Raw genomic sequence first — 25,315 nt, 5'->3', positions numbered from 1 at the left:
CTCAATACGGAAAATACGTTCAATACGGAAACGGTTTTCTTTTTTTATATTATCTGAATATTTTCGATATTGTTAAAAAATGGTTCAGGTGAAGAGGGAGATAAAATCGAATCCAAAGTCAAAATACAAATTTTTGGGGGCAATCTTTAAAGTCTAGAGCTGGTATCAACCGATTTGATTCAAATTGGGAGAAAGGAAGGCAGGTAGTAGATTAACTCGAATGTAGAGTCAAAATGCAACATTTCGGCGGCCATCTTGAAATTCTGATTTTCAAATGGATTTGGTATATTCGTAAAGAGTAAGGAAAGGAGTAGGTAAACTACAATTTAAGTCAAAATACACAATTTCGGCGGCCTTCTTAACTTCTCCGATTAGCAGTAAATTTCCAACTAATGAGTGAAAATTACGTGTCTAAAAATGGATTTCACATTGAAAAAGTTAATCGGCATATTAATTACCCATTCTATTCACTTTATTGGAATTGAAAAATGTATAGACATATGCGAGAAGTATTTTTTTTCCCAAAGCTGCACATTGCTATTGTATGTAAAAAGGGGCAAAACTTTACCCAAAATGAACTTTTATCAAATTGGGCCAAACCCAATAAAAAGGGCCTGTATAATGCTATAATTATAATTTTTTGTAAAACAACAAATTTATAACTTTTAGGAATTTTGAACTGGCTTACAATTTCAACACTTTGTGTAACAAATTAAAGCATTCTAGCGAGTTATACTTTTAACTATTGGCAACATTATACAGGGGTGTGTCAGGTGTGTCAGTTATTTATCTCTGATTCATGTTTTCGGCTTGCGTTGTTTGCTGTTTGTGTGAAAATTGTTTTGTTATTCGTGGAGAATAATATGTGTAATCAGGTTATTTTTCAAATAAAATAAGTTGCACACTGAAAGTGCAATGCACAAGCCATAATTTGGTTTCCTTTTATTAATTCCTCGTGAAAAAGTTATCACGATGGAAAGCCTTACCGTAGTTTTAATTTGTTTGTGTTGGATGGGCGTGAGTGGCCAATTCGAATGGCAGGCCAAAGACAGTTTCGATGAAGTGCAATACAGAATGGACAGAGTTACGGCAGATAATTGTCCCATTATGCACTTGGGCGATCTCTATTTGCCTGAAGATTCCGTGTCTCATTTACCGGACATCAAAGACATCAATATTAATCCTGTGTTCCCGAACAGAACCGCCTTGCTTCATTTACACAATTTAGCTCTCAGTCGGTCTTTCTTCTGGAGTTATATTTTACAGTCCAGGTTCATCCGTCCAGCGATCAATGATACGTACGATCCTGGTATGATGTACTATTTCCTGTCCACTGTGGCTGACGTATCAGCCAATCCGCACATCAACGCTAGTGCAATCTACTTTTCTCCAAACATGTCTTATACATCATCTTATAGAGGATTCTTCAACAAAACCATGCCTAGGTTTGCTCCGAGAACATACCGTGCTGACGATTTCAATGACCCCATCCATCTTCAAAAGATTTCTACACTTAACACCTTTACCGTTAAAGATTTGGGTGGTATTCCTCCCGATACCTTATCGGAAGATTACACATCAGATTATTATAGAATTAACGAGTGGTTCAAGCAATGGCTGCCCGACATTGTGGCGAGCAGGCACGACACCAAGACTACATATCAAGTAGAGATTAGATATGCCAACAACACCAACGAGACTTACACGTTCCACGGACCTCCTGGTGCTGACGAGTACCCGGGACCTGTAAAATGGACCCGCCCATACTTTGACTGTGGAAGATCCAACAAGTGGCTGGTGAGCGCTGTGGTTCCTATTGCCGATATCTACCCCAGACACACCCAATTTAGGCATATTGAATATCCAACGTAAGTTCCTTTCTTTCATTTCATTGTCATTGTTAATTCTTATTAATTATGACTCAACACTTAAGTATTTATACAACATAACAATAAAGCAGGGTCACATGTCAACTGTAATAAACCTAAGGTACATTATTTCTAATGGAGTTTGTTTCTATATTTTCCAGGTACACCGCCATCGCAGTTCTCGAACTAGATTATGAACGAATAGACATAAATCAGTGTCCAACGGGCCAAGGCAATAGTGGGCCCAACAGATTTGCCGATACTGCTCGATGTAAAAAGGAGACAACTGAAGTGAGTGCAACAATATTATATTTTACATTTCATTTATGAAGGTAGCTTGAATGTCTTGACTTCTTAACCTTTTGAACGCCGAGCTTACCTCCGTCGTGTGTAAATTCTCGCCGTGCGCCAGCTGATTCTATTTTCGTAATAACTTACTTGTTTTTTGCAAAATTATGTTTTTGTAAATTGTAACGTCTTACCAAATGATGTGTTTATAATAGTATACAGGGTGTCCGGGGGTAAAGTGCGCTAACTCTGGAAGGTGATTCTACATGATGGTAGAAGTAAAAAGGATAAATAACTTTTTTCGAAATTCCAATGTTTATTTTCCTATATAAAAATATTTTTCTGTAGAAGAATATTTATTTTCGCATTCAAACAATTCAATTTTTTAATCTAAAAACATAACATTGGAATTTTGAAAAAATTAAATAAATTTTTAAAAATAACTGCGCGTTAGGCGGGCGCGTTGAAGAATGACACAGTAGTAACTTTGTTATTCTTTTAAAATGGCTGCTCTTTACGAAACAAAAAGCAAGAACTCTTATCTCATTGTTCATTTTGTTGCCAATAAAGTACGATTTATTTTAGTAAGCTACGAACATCCCATGTAAAGAAAGTATAATATTTTGATAGTGCCTATCAGCCACGGCGCATTCAACGGGAACAAATTTTTCATAGCCGATAGGCACTTCCTGCACTCAAAGAGTTAAATGATAGGTTTAGTATTAAGTTGTTCCGTTTCTTTATATTAAAAAAATATTGGTTAATTTCTTGATATTCCTAACGATAGCGAGTAAAGCTAAGCATGTGTGAGAAACTGTGCCTCTGTTTCCATATACATACCTGTTTTGTTTTTTAAAGTATATTTTATTTAGTTATAAAATTTAACATTTTATATCTTGTGTACATCTATTCTAAAACTACTATAAAAATAGTCTATTACCTACATATGTACTAATATTTAGACTTCACAACATCGAGACATAACCCACGAAAAACTACAAAACTTAATAAATATTAATTATTATTTTTTTGGTAAACTAATGTTTAAGACAAGATTTTTTTATGCATAGCACAAAGGGTAACAATCATTTTACAAGCAATAATTATTCGCCTGAAACACTCATCCACATTGAAAAATCTCCTGATAAAAGATACATGACTCAAGTTCTAGTATTTCACCTAAAAATGTAGACAATTTGTTTCGACGCCATCTAGTGAGAGAGTTAGCACTTACAATGCCTTTCTCATATAAAATAAAGTTGGTTGTTTTCAGGTGAAAAAATGTAACAAGCAGTAATTGTTGAATGAAACACTAATATATATTGAATTATTTCGCGGATAAGAGATAAGCCGCCATAGCTCAGTGGTCAGAGCTGTCGACCGGAAATCGAAGGGACACGGGTTCGAGTCCCGTTGGCGTCATGTATCTTTTATCAGGAGATTTTTCAATGTGGATAAGTGTTTCAGGCGAATAATTATTGCTTGTAAAATAATTAATAAATATTGTTTTGTGTTGCCAATAAATTTGTCTTAGGAAGCCTAAAATCATTGCAGCTTCTTGTAGGATAGTCATGGACTGTACTATTAATACTAACACTTTTTAACATATAATCTGTTCATGTACGCCAGCCCGCAGCATGCACATATTGACACTGCTCACGCATTATACACCAGCTACCCAATGTCTAATCTTTAACTGTTACCATGATTGCAGTGTGAACCTCTCCATGGCTGGGGTTACAGAAGAGGCGGATACCAGTGCAGATGCAAGCCGGGCTGGAGATTGCCTAATGTAGTTAGAAGGCCTTACCTGGGGGAGATAGTAGAAAGAGCTACCGATGAACAGTATTACAACAACTTTGACTGTCTCAAAATTGGATGTAAGTCATAGATGTACATAATAATAATAATTACCATCAGATAAAAACCCGATGCCACGGTTTGAAAATTTGAACGGTTCTCTTTTAAAATAACAGAGGGCGCCACTTCTGTTTACAACAATCTTAAACTGTACAGTCATTAAGATAATAATCAGATTATCATTGAAGTCATCCTGAAGGCCATTTGATATCCGTAATAGTTCTTCATCAGCACAAATGAAATCAGATTTTCTAATGATAAAATATATTCAATGCTTGAATTTTCTGTAAGTTTTTTGTAAATGCTGAAAAGTTGAAAAGCTAAAAAAATAACTTTGTGTAATATCTTTTAAAATGCGTTGAAGCGTAGACCTGGCTTAAAAAAGTTTTTTATTTCTTTGATGAAAAAAGTTTAAAAAGTAGTTTTTTTGGGATCTTTATGCGATGCAGATTCACCGGTTTCCCGTTTGTACTATGAGTTTTCGGACACTGTATGGTTTTGTTGCATGAAATTAATGGTTTTTCTTTATCTAAATCGTTTGTTTAATTCTAACAGGGGTACAGAAGATGCCGGTTCAGTGGGAGAAGGCTCACCCCTTCATCAAGATGCTGTACATGGACCGTTTCTACGAATACCAGAACTACACCACTGGCCCGGCCTCTCTGCACAGCCACAAGATGAACATTGATCAGGCACTGAGGTTCATTCACAGCGTGCAGCCGCACAACTGTTCCAAGTATGTTCAATTGCATTTTATTTTATCTATTCTATAGTGTCACAGTTAAATGAATATTTCAGAGCTCCGTAGCTCATGATGGAAATATGTTTCCAGCTGAAAATTTTTACTGACAAACAGATTTTCTGTTTTTAGATACTTTTTCAGCGGTCGATCTTGTGTAGTAAATTATATATCAATGGTTTAAAAGTACATTAAAACTAGGATTCCCAATTTGTTGATCACGGAGAAAAGTTTGGTCATCCTAATAATAAGGATTGTGAATTTTTAAAACAATTTTTATTACCATATTTACAATTTACGACCATTTATGAAACTATTAATATCAAAAAAATTGGTTTTACTAGATTCGTGCTTATCTGTTAACCTCTTGTGTGCCGCCGTTGCCGATAGGCACAATCAAAAAATGTAACTTGAATTTTAACTTTGAAATTTGATGAATTGTTCAAATTTTTGTAAAACAACCGAAAGTTGCTTATTGAAAAAAATGATATCCGACTTAAACGTACCACATATCTCACTAAATTAGAAGAATATAGGAATGACGGACGTCCAATTGTGTATTCTGATGAAACATACATTCATAGTACACATACAACACCGCGTGCGTGGACTGACAACTCCAATAAAGGAGCTAAAGTTCCTGTGTCTAAAGGCAAACGTCTAATAATACTTCATGCATGCAGTGAAAATGGTTTTGTACCCAACGCACTGTTAACATTTAAATCTGATCAGAGGACTGGCGACTACCATGGTGCTATGAATTCTGCCAATTACAGAAAATTGATCACGGAAAAGGTTTTGCCAAATCTGGAACCAAAATCTGTGCTTGTTATAGACAATGCGTCATACCACAATGAAGAATGCGAAAGGATCCCGACATCAAGTTCAAGAAAAGGAGTTATGCTGACCTGGTTGGAAAAGCATGGAATACCGTATCCGATTAAAAACACAATACCAATATTGTATGATATTATTAAGCTCCACAAGATACGAGTCAAGAAATACATTCTGGACCAATTGCTGGAAAAGCATGGTCACTCAGTATTGCGTCTGCCACCATACCACCCAGAGCTGAACCCAATCGAACTCTGTTGGGGAATAATAAAAGGACGCGTAGCTGTCAGGAATGTTACTTTTACGATGGATTCCGTCCAGACTTTACTTGGAGAAGAAGTTGTCGCAATTAATGCCCAGACATTCAAAGACATTTTTAGAAAGGTCAAGGAACAAGAGGATAAATACGAAAAATTAGAACCCAAGATCGATACTTACACTGATGAATTCACAATACATCTTGGGGAATCAGATGAAGATACCTCCGTTGGATCATCTTTAGGATCTTCAATCAGTGGGGAAATAAGTGGTATAGGTGAACTTTTAGATGATTCTGACTAATGTGCTAAAGGTCCAGTGGGATAGTTTTTATCGTAAATTATTGATATTATCTCACTGTTCTTAAAAATTTTGTTGCTTATATTTTCATTTCATTTATATACTTTTTATCTCCATCATAACTTTATTTATACTATTTTTTTCTCATGTTAAAGTATTTTATCATGTTAATATGTACTGCCTTTATTATTTATGTAAAAGCCCTCTGGGCGCAAAACAAAATAAATAAAGAAACAACTAACAAATTAATGTTCTCCAAAACGAGCTTGAAAAAAAAATCATTTGTCATATACTTGGTTTATAAATGTGTAAAATCTACTACTTAAGAAATTCTAAAAATTATAGTACTTTATTTAAAATTAAATATCTAGTCATATAAACATTGGGAACTCATATGTCATAAATATATTGGTTTATAAATGTGTACATTCTAATTATACAATTATAAATGTTCTCTAAAATATGGTATGGAAAGAATCTCCTACTTATGATCTCACTGAAGAAACCACTCATTCACTCTGAATGCAATTATTGATGTTTTCCGAAATGACCCTGTAAAAAAAATCACATCTTTGCGATTCTTTCAAAGACATAAAGAAACCATCCCTTCGTTAAAATAGATAAATAAATATTCTAGGAAACGATAAAATTTTGGAAATGTGGGTTAATTATACTTCTAGGAAATATATCAAATTAACATTAAACATGCTTTGTAAAATAAATATTACTGGTCAGAATAATAATTATTCCCCGAAAAACAATTAGGTATAAATTCCAATTGCCGTAATTTCCGTGAATTAGGGTCATTATCGATGGAAGTTTGTTATGTACAGCATTCTTACATAAATGACTAAGGACGGGTTGTTTCGGAAAATTTGAACAATTCATCAAATTTCAACATTCATTTTCGGGTTCTGTGAAAGACTTATTCAAGTTCTGTTTTTATATCATTGTAGGCTAGTTGTTTGACAAAACTGAAATAAAAACAGAACTTGAAAAAGTCTTTCACAGAACTTGAAAATGAACGTTGAAATTTGATGAATTGTTCAGATTCTCCGAAACAACCCGTCCTAAGAATTGTTAGCAATACCATTGTCTTTTTTAAGAATACCTACCCATTTGAATTCAATCCTGAAAATTATCACATTAGTTTAGAAAAAAAAATGATAAACTTCAATATTTCAATAACGATGTCGTAAAACAAAATAAGTTTTATGTGACCGACTTCAACACGCTTTGGCTTAGGACGGGTTGTTTCGGAGAATTTGAACAATTATTCAAATTTCAACGTTAATTTGCGAGTTCTGTGAAAGATATTTTCTAGTTCTCTTATTATTTCAGTTCTGTCAAGCAACTAGCCTATAATGATATATTATCAGAACTTGAATAGGAATTTCACAGAACTTGCAAATTAACGTTGAAATTTGATGAATTGTTCAAATTTTCCGAAACAACCGGTCCTTAGAGTTCTCAATTGTGAAATAATCATCAATTGTTTTTTTTTTCAATCTTAAATCGAAACACGCTGTATGTAAGTTTTGCATCTGTGTGAGTACTGTGATGAAGCCAACTTAACTTGCGAGACCTATACCTTAATAAGTTGGAAAACAAAACAGTGTTATACCTACATTTATTTTAAAACAAGAGCAATACTAAAATATATACATTTAAAAATACAATGAACATTTAATTTAAATTTAAAATATTTTGTTAGTGTAAAATTGTTGTCTTGCTTGAAATATGTTAGCGTTTGGTAGTACATATTTGCAGATTTTACCCTGTAAATAAAATAAATTATAAATTATGTAACCATTGATTAGTTAAAAAACATGTTACATTAATTCAAAATATTCACTAAATACTTAGTTGTATATTACCAATTTTCACTAAATACTCACGAAATACTTAGTTGTGTTGTATACATATTACCAATTCAACCATTTGTGAACATTTATAATTGGTCTGTTTCTTTTCCATCCTCCTTTGTATATTAAATTAATATTAAGATTTTATGTTCCTTAACCCTTTGCACTCCTAATTTTTTTTTTAATTACCTACTACCAACTCCTTAATTAATTTACAAAAAAGGGATAAAAAGTGGCCTCAATAAAAAGTTAAACAAAAATTTTTAAAATATGTAATTTTTATTACTCTTTCTTTACAAAAAGAAATGTAAAACTATATTTTCACCTAATTACTGAGTATTATTTTCAAGACCGAACGACACATGTGCTTTCTCGGCCACGAAATATTTGCTACTAAAAACAGTAAAAACAAATGTAAATACACAAACAGAACAAAATATTATGTGATAACAAGTGAATAGGTATAATAATCCTTTGTTATGTGTTGGGAGAAATCCCTCAGCGCTTCCTATTGTTACGCAGGTAGACAGGCAAGTACCTACCTACTTACATGCGTCGCAACCAAATAACTGCGCAGTGCATTTAGAAGGTTAAAAATAATACGATTTTAAAAATGATCTAAAAGGCGAAACTTGACGAGATATATGTATTTTGCGTATTCGGAATATTCAGAATGAGATATTAAGGACGGGTTGTTTCGGAGAATCTGAACAATTCATCAAATTTCAACGTTCATTTTCGGGTTCTGTGAAAGTCTTAGTCAAGTTCTGTTTTTATATCATTGTAGGCTAGTTGCTTGACAAAACTGAAATAAAGACAGAACTTGAAAAAATCTTTCACAGAACTTGAAAATGAACGTTGAAATTTGATGAATTGTTCAGATTCTCCGAAACAACCCGTCCTAAGTGTTTAAATTATCAAAAATACATTTGATAATTTAAATTATTTTTCGAAATTGCGTTACTATAATGTCGAGTATGACTCGACATAGGAGTTGGTGTAAGAAATATAATGTCGAGCCACACTCGACAAAGGAGTGGTATGAGTTAAAATAAATAAATATTGAAATAAATCCAATAAACATACCTTTTAAACAATCTAACGATATCTGAGAGCCGTCGGAGACAGTTAGATTCGTTTTCTACTAACACGTACTTACCCGATTTTGATGGCATGTGTTTCCCATTTCGGGTTAAATACTATTCACCGTCATCCTTCAGGGTTTTACGTTTGATGTCCTCCCATTCATCAGACTTCGTGAAACTCACACTCAAATGCGACGCCATCTTGGATGACTGTTACGGTTGATTAGGAAATACTTGTTTTAACAAAAAATATTGCAAACCAAAACTGTACAGAGATGAGAGCAGTAAAAAGAAATCGAGCTTCTAAATCATTTACAATTATTATCTCATATTAGACAAAACGACAATGAGATTTACGAGTCGAGGCTTCAGTTGATGAAGTGGTTTAGCGGTAATAGTTTTGAATAACTAAAATTAAAACAACAGAAAATTTTTTCGTAAGAAGTTGATCCTAATAAAAATTAAAGTAAAAAGTAGCTCCCAACCTCAAAAAGGTTGGGAAACCTTGCTTAAAAATGTACCCGTAATTTAATGAATGTTTGTCTCTTTAAGGTACAATAAGCAGGATCTAATTTTGCACGGAGATATCGGCTTTGGGGCCCGGGAGCAATTTGAGAATGAAGCTAAAATGGCCGTCAGACTCTCTAACTTCATCAGTGCATTCTTGCAGGTAACACATATTATTTATATACGTACCTGAAAAAAATTCTTTGTGGTTTTATTGTATTTAAAATTTAAAATTTATTTTTTATTTTCTTAGATATCCGATCCGAAAGAGGTGTACTCTGGAAAGCGGGTGGCCGATAAGCCCCTCTCGGAGGATCAGATGATGGGAGAGACCCTGGCTCTGATACTCGGAGATACCAAGATCTGGTCTGCGGGAACCTACTGGGACCGCAACAAGTTCACCAACCGCACCTTCTTCGCTCCCTACGCTTACAAGACTCAGCTGAACACCAGGAAGTTCAAGCTGGAGGATTTGGCCAGACTTAATACGACAGGTAATTAATGCTTTTATCACTACTTGTCAAAGCTATTTAAATACATACCGCATATTGTATAGGTGTCATCCAATTTACGTAACAACAGATTTTAAACAATAGAATTCTTCTAATCCATACTCTATAAACGATAGCTAAACAAAAATCTCTCCTCTCTAAGAAAAATGCCAATGTGGAATTCTCGATCATAACCTCACTACAACCAAACAGTTGCTGTAGCTGTCATTTTTATATCCTTTGTGTTATATCCTTTATATATCACGGAGAAGTAATTGATAAGTCCATCTCCGATTTATAACATGAATTTATCACTGAACACTTAATACAATGTTATTAAGGCGTATTAACCAGCGACCGAGAATTCGAATTTCGTCAAAAGACAGTCTCGCAATCGGACGTTTTTTAGAACGAGACAGAAATACCATATTCATTCCACTGCCAGCCGTCCACTCCGCGCGGCGGTCGAAACCTACAGCATGGTTCCGATGAAATAACAATTATTGTGTTTGAATTTTCGGTTGTAGCTTTCTTCCTAATAAGTAGTTACATACATATTTGTAAATTATACGTCGGAGTGCGTAAACATAAATAAATACAAATGCAGTGCGTTGACATAGTAGGTACAAAATAAGTAGGTATTTGAATAAACATTTTTTTTAAATTTTTCAAATATTTTTATTCACTTGTTTTTTTTTTAAATTTTATTTTACATAGGTTTTACAAAAGTGATTAACATTAAGTTTGATTGTAAAAAATCTCTCGTCTTACATATTTATCCGTTTGTAAGATAGGTATTACCAGTAAGTTTTATTTCTAATACTTAACCTCTCAGAAAAGGACTTTTATTTACTTTGTGTTCCTTTGCGAACTGTCAAAACGCGAAAATTTTTGTGTTATTCACGAGTTTTGTTAAAAGCTTCATAACTCACGTTTTGGGAAACGTAGCCTCATTCTAAAAAATGTTTTGGAAAGATTATGAAATTCACTATCGTATTGTTTTGTTATACGTAAATATTTGCGTGTCTAAATATACATTTTCTGAAAACGTCAAAAATATGTAAAAATCGCTGACCATTATTTCAAAGCTGTGAAAAATGTACTTTTTTCTGAGTATCATAAAGAAATAACACTTTATATATTGAAGAAATATAATTAAAAACTATTAGTCACCTCAAAATATTAACCGTCCAAACTAAAATATTTTTAATAAATTATTTAAAAACGCAATAAATTATGAACGAACAAGATGACAGATTCAATCGACTCAGATAATGCACCTCTACATTTCATAGATATTCTAGAATGCAGACGCGTAGCGTTATTCATTATCGATACTCTGTTTTTTAAATCATGGCAATCCGTATACTAGTGATGGAAATAAATCGATTTTTGTAAAATCTCGCGCGTTTACGTGAAAAGACGTACTAATGTCTTGACCTCTATTATCATATTTACGTCTTTTGACGTTCTAATGTTCCGAGTGGTTAAAGTAAGTATACCAAAATAACCTCGTTTTTTTTTCTTCTAAAACAAGAAGCTCAATTCACAATATGACATTATGAAACTGACAAAAAGTAACACGAAAAATACTAAATATGTTGAATTATACCAATGTAATAGGGAATTGGACAATGGAATAGAAATGATTAACAAAAATATGATTTGAATCGCACATCACGAATCAAAACCGTTATTTTGACGGGAATCATATACGCATAGATTAAAATGCGGCATTTCCTGCTCTTTTGTAGCCAGTTAAATATATTTATATGAGGAAGATTTCGAAACAGAAATTGTACAGCTTAATGTGTAACTAAGAAAATTTTATTACAAATAAGTTTACATGCAAATGGAATTAATCTCCTTCGAAGTACTGTGCTTGACTAGAGATATACTTATCCCAACGTTGAATCCATGACTGGAAACATTTTACCACGAGTTACCCGACACCATGTGTACAATGTACTGTTGCATACGTGTTGCTCGCACAACGCCGGGTAGTAAATTATGGTTTATGATTATCGCGGTAATTACTGTTGAATCGTTCACCGTAATATACCATGCATTTCCCGACACCATAATAATAATAATAATAATAATTGGATGACTTGTATAGCGCCGTTTTTGTGCAAAATCACCTCAAGGGCGCTGAAATCACCTCAAGGGCGCTGGTATACAAGGGTATGGTTTTGTGCGTGTAACTCGCGTAATGCCGGGAATTATTGATATTTTATAATTACCGCGATATTCACGGTTTCAGTCACCGTAATTTCACCACGAGTTTCTCGACACCGTGTACACGTGGTAATGTTGCATGCGCGTAAATCGCGCAACACCGGGTAGTAAATGCTTGTTTATAATTACCGCGGTAATTAGAGTTGAATCGGTCACAGTAATATACTACGCGTTTCCCGACACCATGTATACAAGGGTATGGTTTTGTGCGTGTAACTCGCGTAACGCCGGGAATAATTGCTAGTTTATAAATACCCCGATATTGACGGTTTCGGTCACCATAATATCCATGATTCACAATATATTGTAGGTATTACCTATTTACATAATAAAATAATAATAATATTAATGTAAATTACACTTACACATACCGACGGAATTTTAGAGACAATATTTGCTTCAGAATCACAATCATTCGTCGGTAGGTGATTATTTTCCCTGAAAATTAAACAACACAAAATTATCGCTAAATGTTATAAAAAATATATGCGTATTCTGACTGATTCGTTTGAACGACCCTGTAGCACATAGAGTACGTACAATGTACAAGGATAATTAAATATGACTAACCCTTTTTTTTTCTGCAAATATTTTTCCCATGTACGTTTTTGATGACGAAATTTTTGTTTTCTTATAAAAATTTTGTCCGATAGTATTTTTCTCCCCATTTTAAAACGCGGAATTTCGTTAAAATGTTATCAAGTAGACTGGCGTGGAATAGACGTCCGCTCGCCGCCCTGTCGCAGCGGGGAATGATAAAAATTTCGTCTTGCGCCGAGGTAATCAGAAACAACGAACAAACAATAAACGCGAATCGAAATTAATTACTATTATATACTTTAAGAATATATTTCTTGGTCATAAATTATTTTTAATGTTTCAATAATATCATAGTATGTATATTATTTTTGTAAAAAAATCTCAACTATACCAATTTGTAAGGTCATAAATAAATAGTCAAATTGAGGGATTTTCGTCACAAAACGCGTCCTCGGATTAATTTATTAGTAATTTTATTTGAAATAAAAACAAAATTCTTATACATACATATGATAGATAATTTATTGATTGTTTATACTGTATTATTATATGATTTGAAATATTTGTTGTATAATACAAGCCTTTGAAAATGCAACAAATCTGCGCATCGTCCAACGGTAACACTTTATTATGGTATGAAAATAATATTATTTTTCAAAATTTAACATCTTACTTTAATAGATAAAATAACGATCTTTCGAAATCAATTTGTGTTTTTCTCTAGAAAAGTGTCCATATGTCTAAAACTGGCCTCAAAAATGCCAAATTTCAGGTCAAGTCTACCTATTTCGCCTTAACTTAATGAACAACACACACCTGATCTGTCACTCGTAATCCAAGAATAGCAATGGCCGTTTACTATAACCGGTGCAAACACATTCACTCTCTCGTTCTTGCATCCCTATCTCACTCTTTCAAACTCACATATACTACATTTTGTTAATTGTTAGTTGTTCCTAGTATTGATCCAAAGCATCTGCATTGCTACAAAATGTCCAACACAATTGATGCCGTGTTTAACATCTCATAACATCCTCACCCGGCTGGTCGCAGGAGTCTATCGTCATCGACAAGTTTACAAAATGTCGGCAACGTGTGGCTTTGTTCGAACTTCCGCGCAGATATATGGCAGTAGTCGTGTATTTGATGAATTGTTCAATGTGAAAATCATTAGATAATCTTAAAATACAGCCCAACAATACTTTCCTGATTATAAAATCTTACAATGTCTGGAATAAGTCGCCTGTTTAGGAATGGCATAATTCCAGGTGGGATGCATATACCCCGGCGTCTGACTAAGGGTTAATTTTAACCTTGAAATTTGAAGAATTTTTTCTAATTCTGTGAAACGACGCGTCCTTAATGTTTTAATTTTGTTTCCAGAGGATTTGTACACCAACAAGGACTGGTTTCAGTTCCTCAAGCAGAGGTGGTCAACTAACTTCGATTCTCTCGAGAAGTTCTACATGAAGATAAAGATCCGCTACAATGAAACCGGAGGCTACATGAAGAAATACGAGCACTACCCCAACTTCTACCATGCGGCCAACTTGGAACACGGATATTGGACTAATCCGTACTTCGACTGCCTGGGGAAGGTACCCAAATGGGTCATCACTTACGCAGTTCCTTACTTCGGGTGGGATAACCTGAAGGTTAAACTGGAGTTCAAGTAAGTTGATCACAAATATATTTCATTAAATGTTGTTACGGAGATCTGCATAAGGGTCTGCATAGCTCCTATAAGCACTCAGATCTCGCATGTTTGGTAGTGGCCCAATTCCGTTTATTTTTTATTTATTTTACTCTTTTGTATACCCTTAGGGCTTTTATATTGGGTACATGAGATGGTTACAGGTAATAGTAACAAACAAATGTTGCTTATAATAATTACTTTTATTACGATGGTTATCAATTGATTAAAAAAAAAGATAATCTAAAAAATATTTAAGGTTTGTTTTAAAATCAAATTAGTTATGTTAAAAATGTCGATATCATTTATATATTCATTTGTTAAACTATGTACATAGTTGAGGAATTGGTGAATATGTTTCATAATTTGGTGATATTTAAATAGCTCCTTATGTCTAGTGTGTCGAGTAGGAACCCTTACGTTGACTAGACTAGTGTTGTCAAGCTCCGAATTTACAATTAGATGTTGTGACAATGTCTCCGGGTTCCACAGCCCCCTAGGTATCTGAGCCATTTCCTATCTAAGGTGAGACATTGCATAATGGACATTTCTTCCTGCAATTCATTTACTACAGCTATCGTGCTTTTCACTCACAATAGCTGCTTGTTCTTCTGAATTGGCACGGTTCTGTTAAGACCCTGTTAAAAATGTACGAACCATTAGCAAAGTTCACCACCAGTTACTTTACAGGCTCCTGCCTAGCACCTAGCGGTCAGAGGTAAAACTAGGGCTAACAGATGAAACAGATGTTTTGCCTTATCAATTGGCTTTCTTTGACAGTGTTTGTTTACAATTAGCTTGTCAATGTGTTTTACTTGGTTAGATTATAAAAAGCCTCGCTGACTGGATTCCTTCTTCTTCTCTCCTATAAAATAGTAACAAGCAGTCATTATGGTCTACAGACCATTAGTAAAAGTGTTTTGTCCGGGTCGGGAATAATTTAACTCTTTGTAACATTAAATAAAGTGAAATGCAGTGTCACGTAACAAATCAACACGTTTAAAAACTACCGCGAATTCAAATTAGTTAGCTGTCAGTTGACACCATTGTTCGTTGTGCGCATGCGTCCGCATTGCGCACGGTTAAGTTGGTAAACTGCACAATGCTCGCGCACGCTGGCTGACGAAATCATCAACGGTCACACTTAAAATCTAACCTCGGCCTTGACAACATGTGTGCTTTGCAATTAACAAAGACGCTCTCGTAGCGCGCCCGAATAAACGGCTATTTTTGTGCAAGTACTTTAAAAACCGGTATCTAATTTTGTACCAATTTACGATGGAGAATTGCACGCGCAATGGCGCGTACAATACAGAAGATATCCCGCCATATTAGTGATTCAACATGTACGTGTTGTTCCTCCTGCAATTCATGTAAGCTGATTAATTACCATTTCTCCACATGTGCCTTTATGATTAGAATCGTGTCAACATCCAGGCTTTCCAGCCAGAACTCTTAACTATAGAGAGAGATTGTTCCTAACAAACAGCTAGAAATATTTAGGATGTTAATAACCCTTCTCATTTGTGTATCTGTAATGTAATTGTGCTTGTGAATATACTATCATACTCCCATTTTGTGTTTCTTTTGACGAATATGGAGTTGTCTACTTGGCATTTGTTCCCCGTGTAAAAGCCCGTTGGCTGACCTGAAACCTGAAGATATGGAACTCTATTCTCTACCACCTGAGCTAACGCCGAAATGTACGCTGGGTAAGACTCCTTACCTTGGCACCTTTTTTACAGCAGTTTTGTGCAGTAAAAACAAAAAAAACCATGCGTCTGTTATTGAAGACTTCATCAAGCCCAAACAAATGTTAACAGACCCCTACTTATGTATTTGTCCGTATTGAGTCCTGGCTCATTTGGGGTTTGTTTTCTTCTTCTAAATGTTTATTTTATTTGTAGGGGAGTTGTGGCTGTCACTATGGACCTAATGCAGCTAGATCTGAACCAGTGTCCCGATGCCTACAGTGTTCCTAATGCCTTCAAGGGAACGCACAAATGTGACAAGAAGACGTCCTATGTAAGTTTACCATATTTATTTAAAACAATTATTATCACATCACTACTTTACAATGTAGATAATAGTGAAGTGACAATGATGAATAATGTGTATACTTGAAAAAAATATTGCTGCAAAAGTAGGTGAATACTTATCAAGAAACGTTAAATATCAGTTTTTTTTATTTTAATTCCTTTTACATAATATTACAGGGGAAGCAAAAACTACCGTCAACAAACAAGGTTTAAATGAGTATTGTGCGATAACATGATGTTGATGTTGACATATTCAATACCAACTTGGCAAGTTTTGTGGATCATTTAAAACATTTATTTCAACAATACTCCTAAACACATCATGTAAACCTACAAATAGCTGTAATTTTCTGTTTTTGTTTCTTGTGTTTGTATGACTTGTTGCATAGCTTTTATCAAATGTAACTTTATTCTTATTTTTTATGTTTCAAAGTATCTGTCAAATTAAAATTATACTACCAACCATGTAAAAGCCCTCTGGGCGTTAAATAAATAAATAAATAAAATAAAATAAAACAACAGTTAAACTTGTGTACATAGCCAAGTTGAGCCCGATTCCTTGATTTTTGGTGTAAATAAACATTTTGCTGAAATCTGCAACATAGCCGTTTTTGCAAGCACAACGATGATATTTATAATTTTTTCAACTTTAAAGACATTTAGTTTTGATCAAAACATAAGGGTAGCTATAATTAGCTTACTGCTGATATAACTAGCAAATAGAATTGATTACATCTTGAGCAGTCGTCCCATGTGTCGGTAAAAATCGATCCATATACTTGAATTGTGGCCTGCAAACGAGTCGGGGGGCGAGCGGCAGCAATGTGATATAATTCCCGTATCCAGCTAGCATGCCGGCCATCTTCTCGGTCTTTTGTCAAATTACCTGTTACAATAGTAGCTGTGAGATAATTTGAAGAAGAGAATAGAAAATATTCAGCTTAAAGGCGGTAAATGAGAAAACAAATCTGCAATACCGACAGTTTACTGGGCCAGTTACAAAGTTATTAGATACTTGACTATGCAGCTTTTAATGTACAATATTTCCTGCAAACTTTCAGCACTCGTTTCATGTCGATTCTTTAGATTTATTTGGAACGAAGGCCTTCATTATAAACATGTTCAAGCATATATCAATATAGTAATTTGTTATTTTCAGTGTGTTCCAATCCTGGGCAGGGGCTTCGACACGGGCGGCTACAAGTGTGAGTGTCTCCAGGGCTACGAATACCCCTTCGAGGACCTGATCACGTACTACGACGGGCAGCTGGTGGAGGCAGAGTTCTCCAACATCGTCCACGACCGCGAGACCCGCATCGACATGTTCACCTGCCGCCTCGCCGGGGCTGCCGCCATGCAGACCTCCATTACCGTCTTCATCAGCATGATCTTCGCCATCTTCAAGTTCAGATAGTCCTTCCACTCTTGGAGAACGTTGGCCCCTTTAGGTGTTTCCCTCCATCTTATGCCTAAGTTTGCACTCATAGAATAAAGAATAACACAAGAAGTGACTTATGGGCACGTTTCAGCCCATCTTACAAGTCCAATTTGGTCCTATATTTCCATACAAAACTGTGTTTCAACCATGGCGATGTATAATTTCAAGCAAGTGTACTAAATGGTCTAGAACCAAAATGTACTAAGTCAGTGGCATATTTGTTGCCATTCAAATTTATATAGAAGGCACTTCTAGTTTTCTTCTTTATCCTATGATTGCACTATTTCCCTTACATTACAACTTGACCTTCCAACACTCCATTTTTTAACAAAATAATAATAATATTTATGTACATTTGTGACATTCCATATTCTTTGCATATTGAAATGTTTCGAACAAAGCCTGATGGATGTTCTTAAACCTTTTTATTGTTAGATTTTAGAATGATATTAGTATCTCAGCATCCTTATGTTTGATACTTGATGTACTTTTAAAGTACACATAAGAGTTACAGTGAAACTCACTTAAGAAGTTTTGTTTTTCGGTCACTTGAAGACTGAATTTGAAAAATGACCCAATTTTTTGTAAGTATACGGTTTTTCCGCTTAAAACTAGAAAATACCCTGAAGTAAAGTCAGAATCTTAACGACGTAAGTTAAGCAGCCGTGCACAAAAATATGCGACGCGCGGACCTGGTGTATTGAACAGACCTGCGGTTCAATTTGCCCTATCGAAAAAATAAAGTGGGAATCCTAACGACATAAGTGATCAAGTTGTGTAAAAACAATATTCGATGCGCGGCCTGGTGTAGTGGACTCACCTACGGTTGACTTTGCCCTAGCAGGCCTAGAAAATCGATCTTTTCGTGGGGTTTATTTGAGTTATTTCTGATGAATGTATTACTAAAATCTCAAATGTTTCTAGAGGAAGTAATTTTTATAGTTGAAAAACGTTTTATGAAATTTTCAAACGATATTTTAATGGTAAGGCCCGGTTTTTATTAATCTTAAATATAAATGACTTACATCCGTAGGGATCCCTCTAGAAACATTTGAGAATTTAGTAATACGTTCATCAGAAATTATTAAAATATGAGTGTCGAGCAAACCCCTGTTGTTAGAGTCTCCTTAATTTTTTCTCCGGTCCCTTGGATGACTTTTGAAAGTTTCACTGTATACGGAATAATTTTTTATTTTTTTATTGAAAATTACTTAATATTGTGTGCAAATCATTCATCCCTTTAGCGCTTTGCGCACATTTTCTTTAAGCTTTTGTTTATAAAGCAATTGTGTGACTGTTCATAAGAGTGCTGTGTAAGCTCGCTATTTTAATATATGCATATTATGTAAGTTGGAAATGGGACAAATTTTTTATATCATCCAAAGTGCAATGTTCTGTATTTTATGGTTTCACGTCTACCAAGCTCTCAAGTTTTTCAAAGTCAATTTGTTTAAGCCATAATTAATTATCCAATCATAACTATAAAACAGTGTACTGTTGGCAGCAATCATTGTGGGAAGTAGCTGTAAATTTAGCATATTTGCCTGAAATATGCTGGTAGACGTGAAGCTAATAAGAACCCAAGGGTTTATACAAATTTGCACTAAAGATATCACCTCCAACAATCAAAATTTCTCTTTTGTTTATAATTTTACGAAATACGCACTCATGTTTAGAAGTTATGTTATTTTTAGAACACTGATAAGAAAAAAAAAAGGTGTGTTAAACATAATACACGTTATTATTATGTATGAGTGTTTTTATGGTCTACTTTAAAACTCATTGTTTATGTGTATTTATTTCTATTTTATTATTGTATTTGTACAAATGTATATTTTTTGATGCTTTGTTTAAATGCAATATGAAAATATGTGAGAATGAATAGCACATTTGCAAACAGTTCTGTTTTGAGTATTAGTCCAAGGATCAGCTGTTTCATAGAATTTGAACAATTCATCAAATTTCAACATTCATTTTCGAGTTCTGTGAAAGTCCTACTCAAGTTCTGTTATTATATCTTTATAGGCGAGTTACTTGACAGAAAAAATAACAACTTGAAAATTAAGTTTTAAATTTGAAGAATTGTTCAAAACATCTAAAACAACCCTTCCTAATAATCAACATGCCGAGATCTGATTTATTGATATTAATTTTTTACAAAATCTAATCTAATCTAAGACACTTTTCAAATAATGTACATATGTATTTACACTTTGCAGTTTATTTTTTTTAAACTATGTACTGTGTTTATCTATGGTTGAATCTTCTTCAATTATGTATTAATTTTTAATATAAAATGTGTCGTCTGAATATATTTTTGACAAATATGTATCAATAACCTTAAAAGAATTCAAATTACGTATATTTTTGTGTTGAAATTTTTGTGATTCGATGCATTCCACATTTTTGTGATTAAAATTAATAAAGTTGCCCCAAGAGTTTTTAAAATGATGAAATGAATCACTTATTTGCGTGATGCAAGTAAATTGTAGTTACTATGTGTTCTTTAGATAAATTTACTCATAACTAAACAGATAAACTTGTTAGCTACCTATTTATAGTCATGCCAGTCCATTACTGGGGTGAGTCATTGCTAAAATTGACACATGTTTATCTTCTGTCTTAGTTGATTTGAGTGCCATTGAACGAAATTGCAAATATTGTTTTAGTGCATTCAGAACAAAGAAAAAATTTCATTGTTATGAATATGACTTTCGTTTGAATGTTACTTCAATAAATTTTTTTGTTATTTTTTAATGGTAAACTAGTGTTTATAAGGCAAGGTTTTTTATGCGTTGCACAAAAGATAGTAAATTATTATAAGCAATAATTACTCGCCTGAAATATCCATGCAAATTGAAAATATCTCCTGAGTAAAACTAAATGTCGCCGACGGGAATTTAACCCGCACCTTCTGATTGCCGTCAGGTGCTTTGAACCACTAAGCTAAACCAATCAGAACCCGTCGACGGTAATTGTTTTTATTCGAGAGATATTTTCAATTCGTGTGGATATTTCAGGTGACTAATTATTGCTTATAATAATTTATAAGAACTTTTGTTTTTAGTAACATTGTTTGTAATTTGTTGGTGGCAAAGATATTTTTTAAGGAATGCATTAGTTTTCTATTGATTTTGAAATGCGATCTGTACTGCTTCCGTCCTTTAAGCATTTAATGTACAAATATTGAGTTATCTCAACCATAATTAATAATTGTTATTTTTTACATTTATATTTATCATGTAATGAAGTACCGTAGAATTATAAGTATAGTATTTTAGAGAATTGATATTAAATAGTGCCTTGTACTATGCCACTATGTACCGTCCTTGTTACAAAGAATTAATTTTATTAAATCTACCATTCAATTTATCAAATATGGTCAAAACTGCATTCATTGCTTTTGTTTTATAATGTTTTCACAAAACTAATAACAAACATTGGTTTAAGCCATTTGTTTATACCTTTAGGAAATGCCTTATCAAAAGTTTATAGTGACAGTTAGTTCATATTGCACCGTTCATTTTTGTGAGTATGAATAAGTTATATTTTATATCTGATTTTATGAAAATACATTGTTTTTTATGATACATGCTTTTTATTTTTTTTTTACTAAATTTATTCTTATTTTTATGCAATCAAGATACCTAGAATCTCTTCGGGAAACAAAAAAATTCAGGAAGTTGATAATTACCGGATTCGGATTATTAGATTTTAGCTGAAGAGACTCAAAAACTTGACTGTTTTTTAGATTTTGTTTTTTATTAATAAACTAGCTGTACCCCGCCAAGCGTTGCTGTGGCTCGGTCTGTCTGTGCAGATAGAGAAACGATAGCGTGTGTGGTTTTACGTCCAACGTTTTACGTTTAAAATGTTTTTACCTGTCACAGGTGATGTCTATTTAATTTGGGTATAAAAACACATAAGTATTTGAACGCAACGTTGTGTCATAATTTCAAAGCAATCGATGAAGAACTTTTGGAGATTTAAGATTTTGAACAAACGAACATCAACATTTTTATTTATATAGATTGGCAGCATTTATTTAAACATATTATTTGGTATGTATTATTTTTGTAATACAGTGAAACCTCTATCATATTTGAAGGTACCTATTGAAAAAAACCATGAATGCCTGAAAACAATGGATGGCGGTAATCTAGAAAAATGCTACATTCATTCAAATGTTGTGTCACTTGCGTGTGCTGGACAGTTATCTACAAACATTAAAATGTAATAATATTATTTATGCCCATTAACCACATCAAGGTTCCTTCAAAACAAATATAAAATGTTTATAGTATTACATACATGCCTTTTTGTCTGTGTGCTATTTTACAGGAAAACTTTCTATCATATTCTTAAGGCGATGCCATACGTAGTAATGCAAAATCATGTGTTTTTGGTTTGAAAATTTGATGGCCTAGAAATGTTTTGCGAGTAGAATACATCTTGGCCTTTGAAATAATCTAGTATTTTTTAGATAAGTCTTTTTATAAGCCCAGAAAAAAATAATGTTTAAGGTCTATGAAAACTGCTTTAAAGTTCAAAATCTCCTACTTACAAACCCATTTTCGGTCTTGATTTTATTGTATAATGTGGCAAATTAAGTTATTTATAAAATGATCAAAAAAAATTTAAATATTTATGCCTGAACATCCACAAAATAAAATAAAAGGCACTTTTTGGCCATGTTTTTTTCTTGCATAAATCAAAACAGGCGGATAGTGTTAAGCGGGAATTCAAACCTTATCGCCATCTACGTAAGGGTTGTTATTGATAGCGGCTCAATTTAAAATATTACACGACGTAGTGCATCGCCTTAAAACACCTACATAGGTTTCCGCGATTTGCCAACGTGCGAGGGGCTCGTGTATATCAGTTCTATTACCACAGTGGCAGGACTCGCCCTTTCGATAATGTGTCTTTTTGGTTTTCAAAGATTTTCCGCACAGTAAAAAGATTGCATGCGCGCACTGTCGTGGTTAACCCTGCAACGACATAACGAACAACTAATGTCAAAAATTAAGAATGTTCCACATGCTGTTTATGAGTGCCGTTAATTGAAACCAAGTACAGGGTGCGCCAGAGAAACTTACTTATTTGAAAAAATTCCCGACCGTTGAGTTGGGCAGGTAGAGGGGCGGGAGGGGGCGCATCTGGAGGAGGACGTCCCCAAGTTTGTTTCCCATTCTCGTCAGTTGCCATATGGTTGCCATTATGCTGTGGTCTAGAGAGCAGCGGGCATGAATTTGCTGCGACAACATTTCCCCAACCGCCTCATCTCTCTCCGAGACGATCTCCCATGGCCGGCGCGCTCTCTGGATTTGACTCCATGTGATTTTTTTTATGGGGTTATTTGAAATCCCTTGTTTATGTCGATCGACCACGGACCATAGATCACCTGAAGAACAACATTCCTGATGCTATTGCCAATATTCCGATTGATATGCTGAGAAGAGTGGACGAAAACTTCAAAAAACGACTTAACCAGTGTATGCGCGATGAGGGTCGCCATTTAAAAGATGTAATTTTTAAAACAGTATGAAAAAAAACTTGGTACATTGCATTTTCAAATAAAAAAAAATTACAACAATAACTACAGTGCTTTTGTTTTTATTAAACTTTCAAATAAGTAAGTTTCTCTGGCGCACCCTGTATTTAGTTACGAAATATGGTTTTAAAACGATACATAGGAACGATCGATGCTATCTATTTTTGTGATTTTTATTTGAAATTAATTTGGGAGGGAAGAAATAAACAACGAATGTTGGAAAATGATAATTCGGTTGGCGATCGATTGAGAATTTACTGTATTGCTAATTCATTTGGATAAATAAATGATAAATTTACAGTTAATTATACTGTACTTAAATTGGGCATATTCTGGCCATGAAGGTCGTAGACTCGCCAGCTGGAATACATAAATTCGTATCTTCCAATGTCTTTTTTGATAATAATAGTGATTGTCAGTTGACATTATGGTTTCAACCATAGAATAAAGAGTAACACTAGAATTGCCTTCCATACAAATTTGAATGAAAACAAATGTTCCATTTAGCCCAAAAGCCCAGCACTCCATCTCACTTAAATTCGTCTGAAATTGTAGATCTCCATACCATTCGAAATTCGTATACACAGTTTTGTATTGGAAATTTAAACCTCGATTTCGCAAATATTGGGATCCCGAATCAAGCTAACAAGTCACTTTTCTTGTGTTATTTTTTATTCTATGATTTTAATTATTTTTGAAGGATGAGAATTTACTAATGTTCACATACTAAAACGTTTCTTATCTTTGCATATTTAGAGACATCTATTGACTAGTAGTGTTACCATTATAAGCCAGTAAGCAAACCATTAAAATAAAATTCCCTTTACAAAATGGTTTATATCCTTACATGATTAAACTGCTTCTATTCGTTCACAGATGTCTCTGCCAGTCAACTAAAAAAATCTGTCCTGTTTCGCACGTTCTTAGACATCAATCCTAGTATAAGCAAACCATTATAATACAAATTAATATTCCTTTTTTCAAATGGTTTCCTTCTTTACCCGTTTAAGTTGTTTCTATTCACCTATAGATGTCACTGCTCTCCAAATCCATTTATAATGCATTCGTGTTTCACAAGACTTTCTCAGTTCAGTTTTTATTCGTTGAAACTTTTCTTCATTAATGAAATATTTCAGCAAACATAAATATTGAAGTGATTTTTCACGAAAATGGCGCTATATCATTAGCCAAATATTTTTTTTTTCAAATTTGGTTTCAAACAGTCAAAAATAATTTGATGAAAAATTTAAATACGTAAAAAGTTTAAATGGTGGAAACTTAACATATACCTGCTTGGCTTTTTACCCCGCCCGAGTACTGGATTTTTATTAATTTCTTATTGAATAAAAAATATAACATTTCGATCAAAAACGTGTCACGAGTCGTGATAAATTATATTACTAAACAATTGAATGTTAATTGAGAATGTTATGTGACAAATTATTGATTTGTAACTCTGCTTTATAAATTCACTAAACAAAAACAAACAAAAAATATAAAATACTCTAGTCGAAAACTGTTCCGTAGAAATAAAAATTCCAAACAGAAAAGATGTGTTCATAAATAAATCACTTACGATGTGCTCATTTCGTGATGTCAAAGCAATGCGTTGGAAATAAACAAACGGATAATTCTTAATTTAAGATTATCAGCTCGATGCTCTAGGTAGGTAAGTGATATGATAGATACCTACTCAGGAATGACTAGGAGTAAGTAAT

General features: G+C 33.8%; 2 protein-coding genes across 2 annotated transcripts; both read left to right on the top strand.

The window, feature by feature from the left end:
- The first annotated feature begins 769 nt into the window (after positions 1–769).
- On the top strand, positions 770–21,125 carry LOC149418172 (uncharacterized). The gene is made up of 9 exons (XM_089639713.1): positions 770–1,868; positions 2,030–2,159; positions 3,871–4,036; positions 4,572–4,752; positions 9,650–9,767; positions 9,858–10,098; positions 14,257–14,545; positions 16,474–16,591; positions 17,765–21,125. Exons 1-9 carry the CDS (start codon positions 973–975, stop codon positions 18,017–18,019), a joined length of 2,394 nt encoding a protein of 797 aa, XP_089495839.1. The 5' UTR covers positions 770–972; the 3' UTR covers positions 18,020–21,125.
- On the top strand, positions 5,512–6,150 carry LOC149418173 (uncharacterized). The gene has a single exon (XM_089639836.1). The coding sequence runs from the start codon at positions 5,512–5,514 to the stop codon at positions 6,148–6,150; it is 639 nt and encodes a 212-aa protein (XP_089495962.1).
- Positions 21,126–25,315: the final 4,190 nt, after the last annotated feature.

The sequence above is a fragment of the Hesperophylax consimilis genome, chromosome 14 (assembly GCF_061612785.1).
Source record: "Hesperophylax consimilis isolate HC1 chromosome 14, BYU_Hcon_1.0, whole genome shotgun sequence".
Classification (NCBI taxonomy): Eukaryota; Metazoa; Arthropoda; class Insecta; order Trichoptera; family Limnephilidae; genus Hesperophylax; species Hesperophylax consimilis.
Note: the sequence above shows the minus strand (reverse complement) of the source record. Positions and strands in the feature narration are given on the sequence as shown.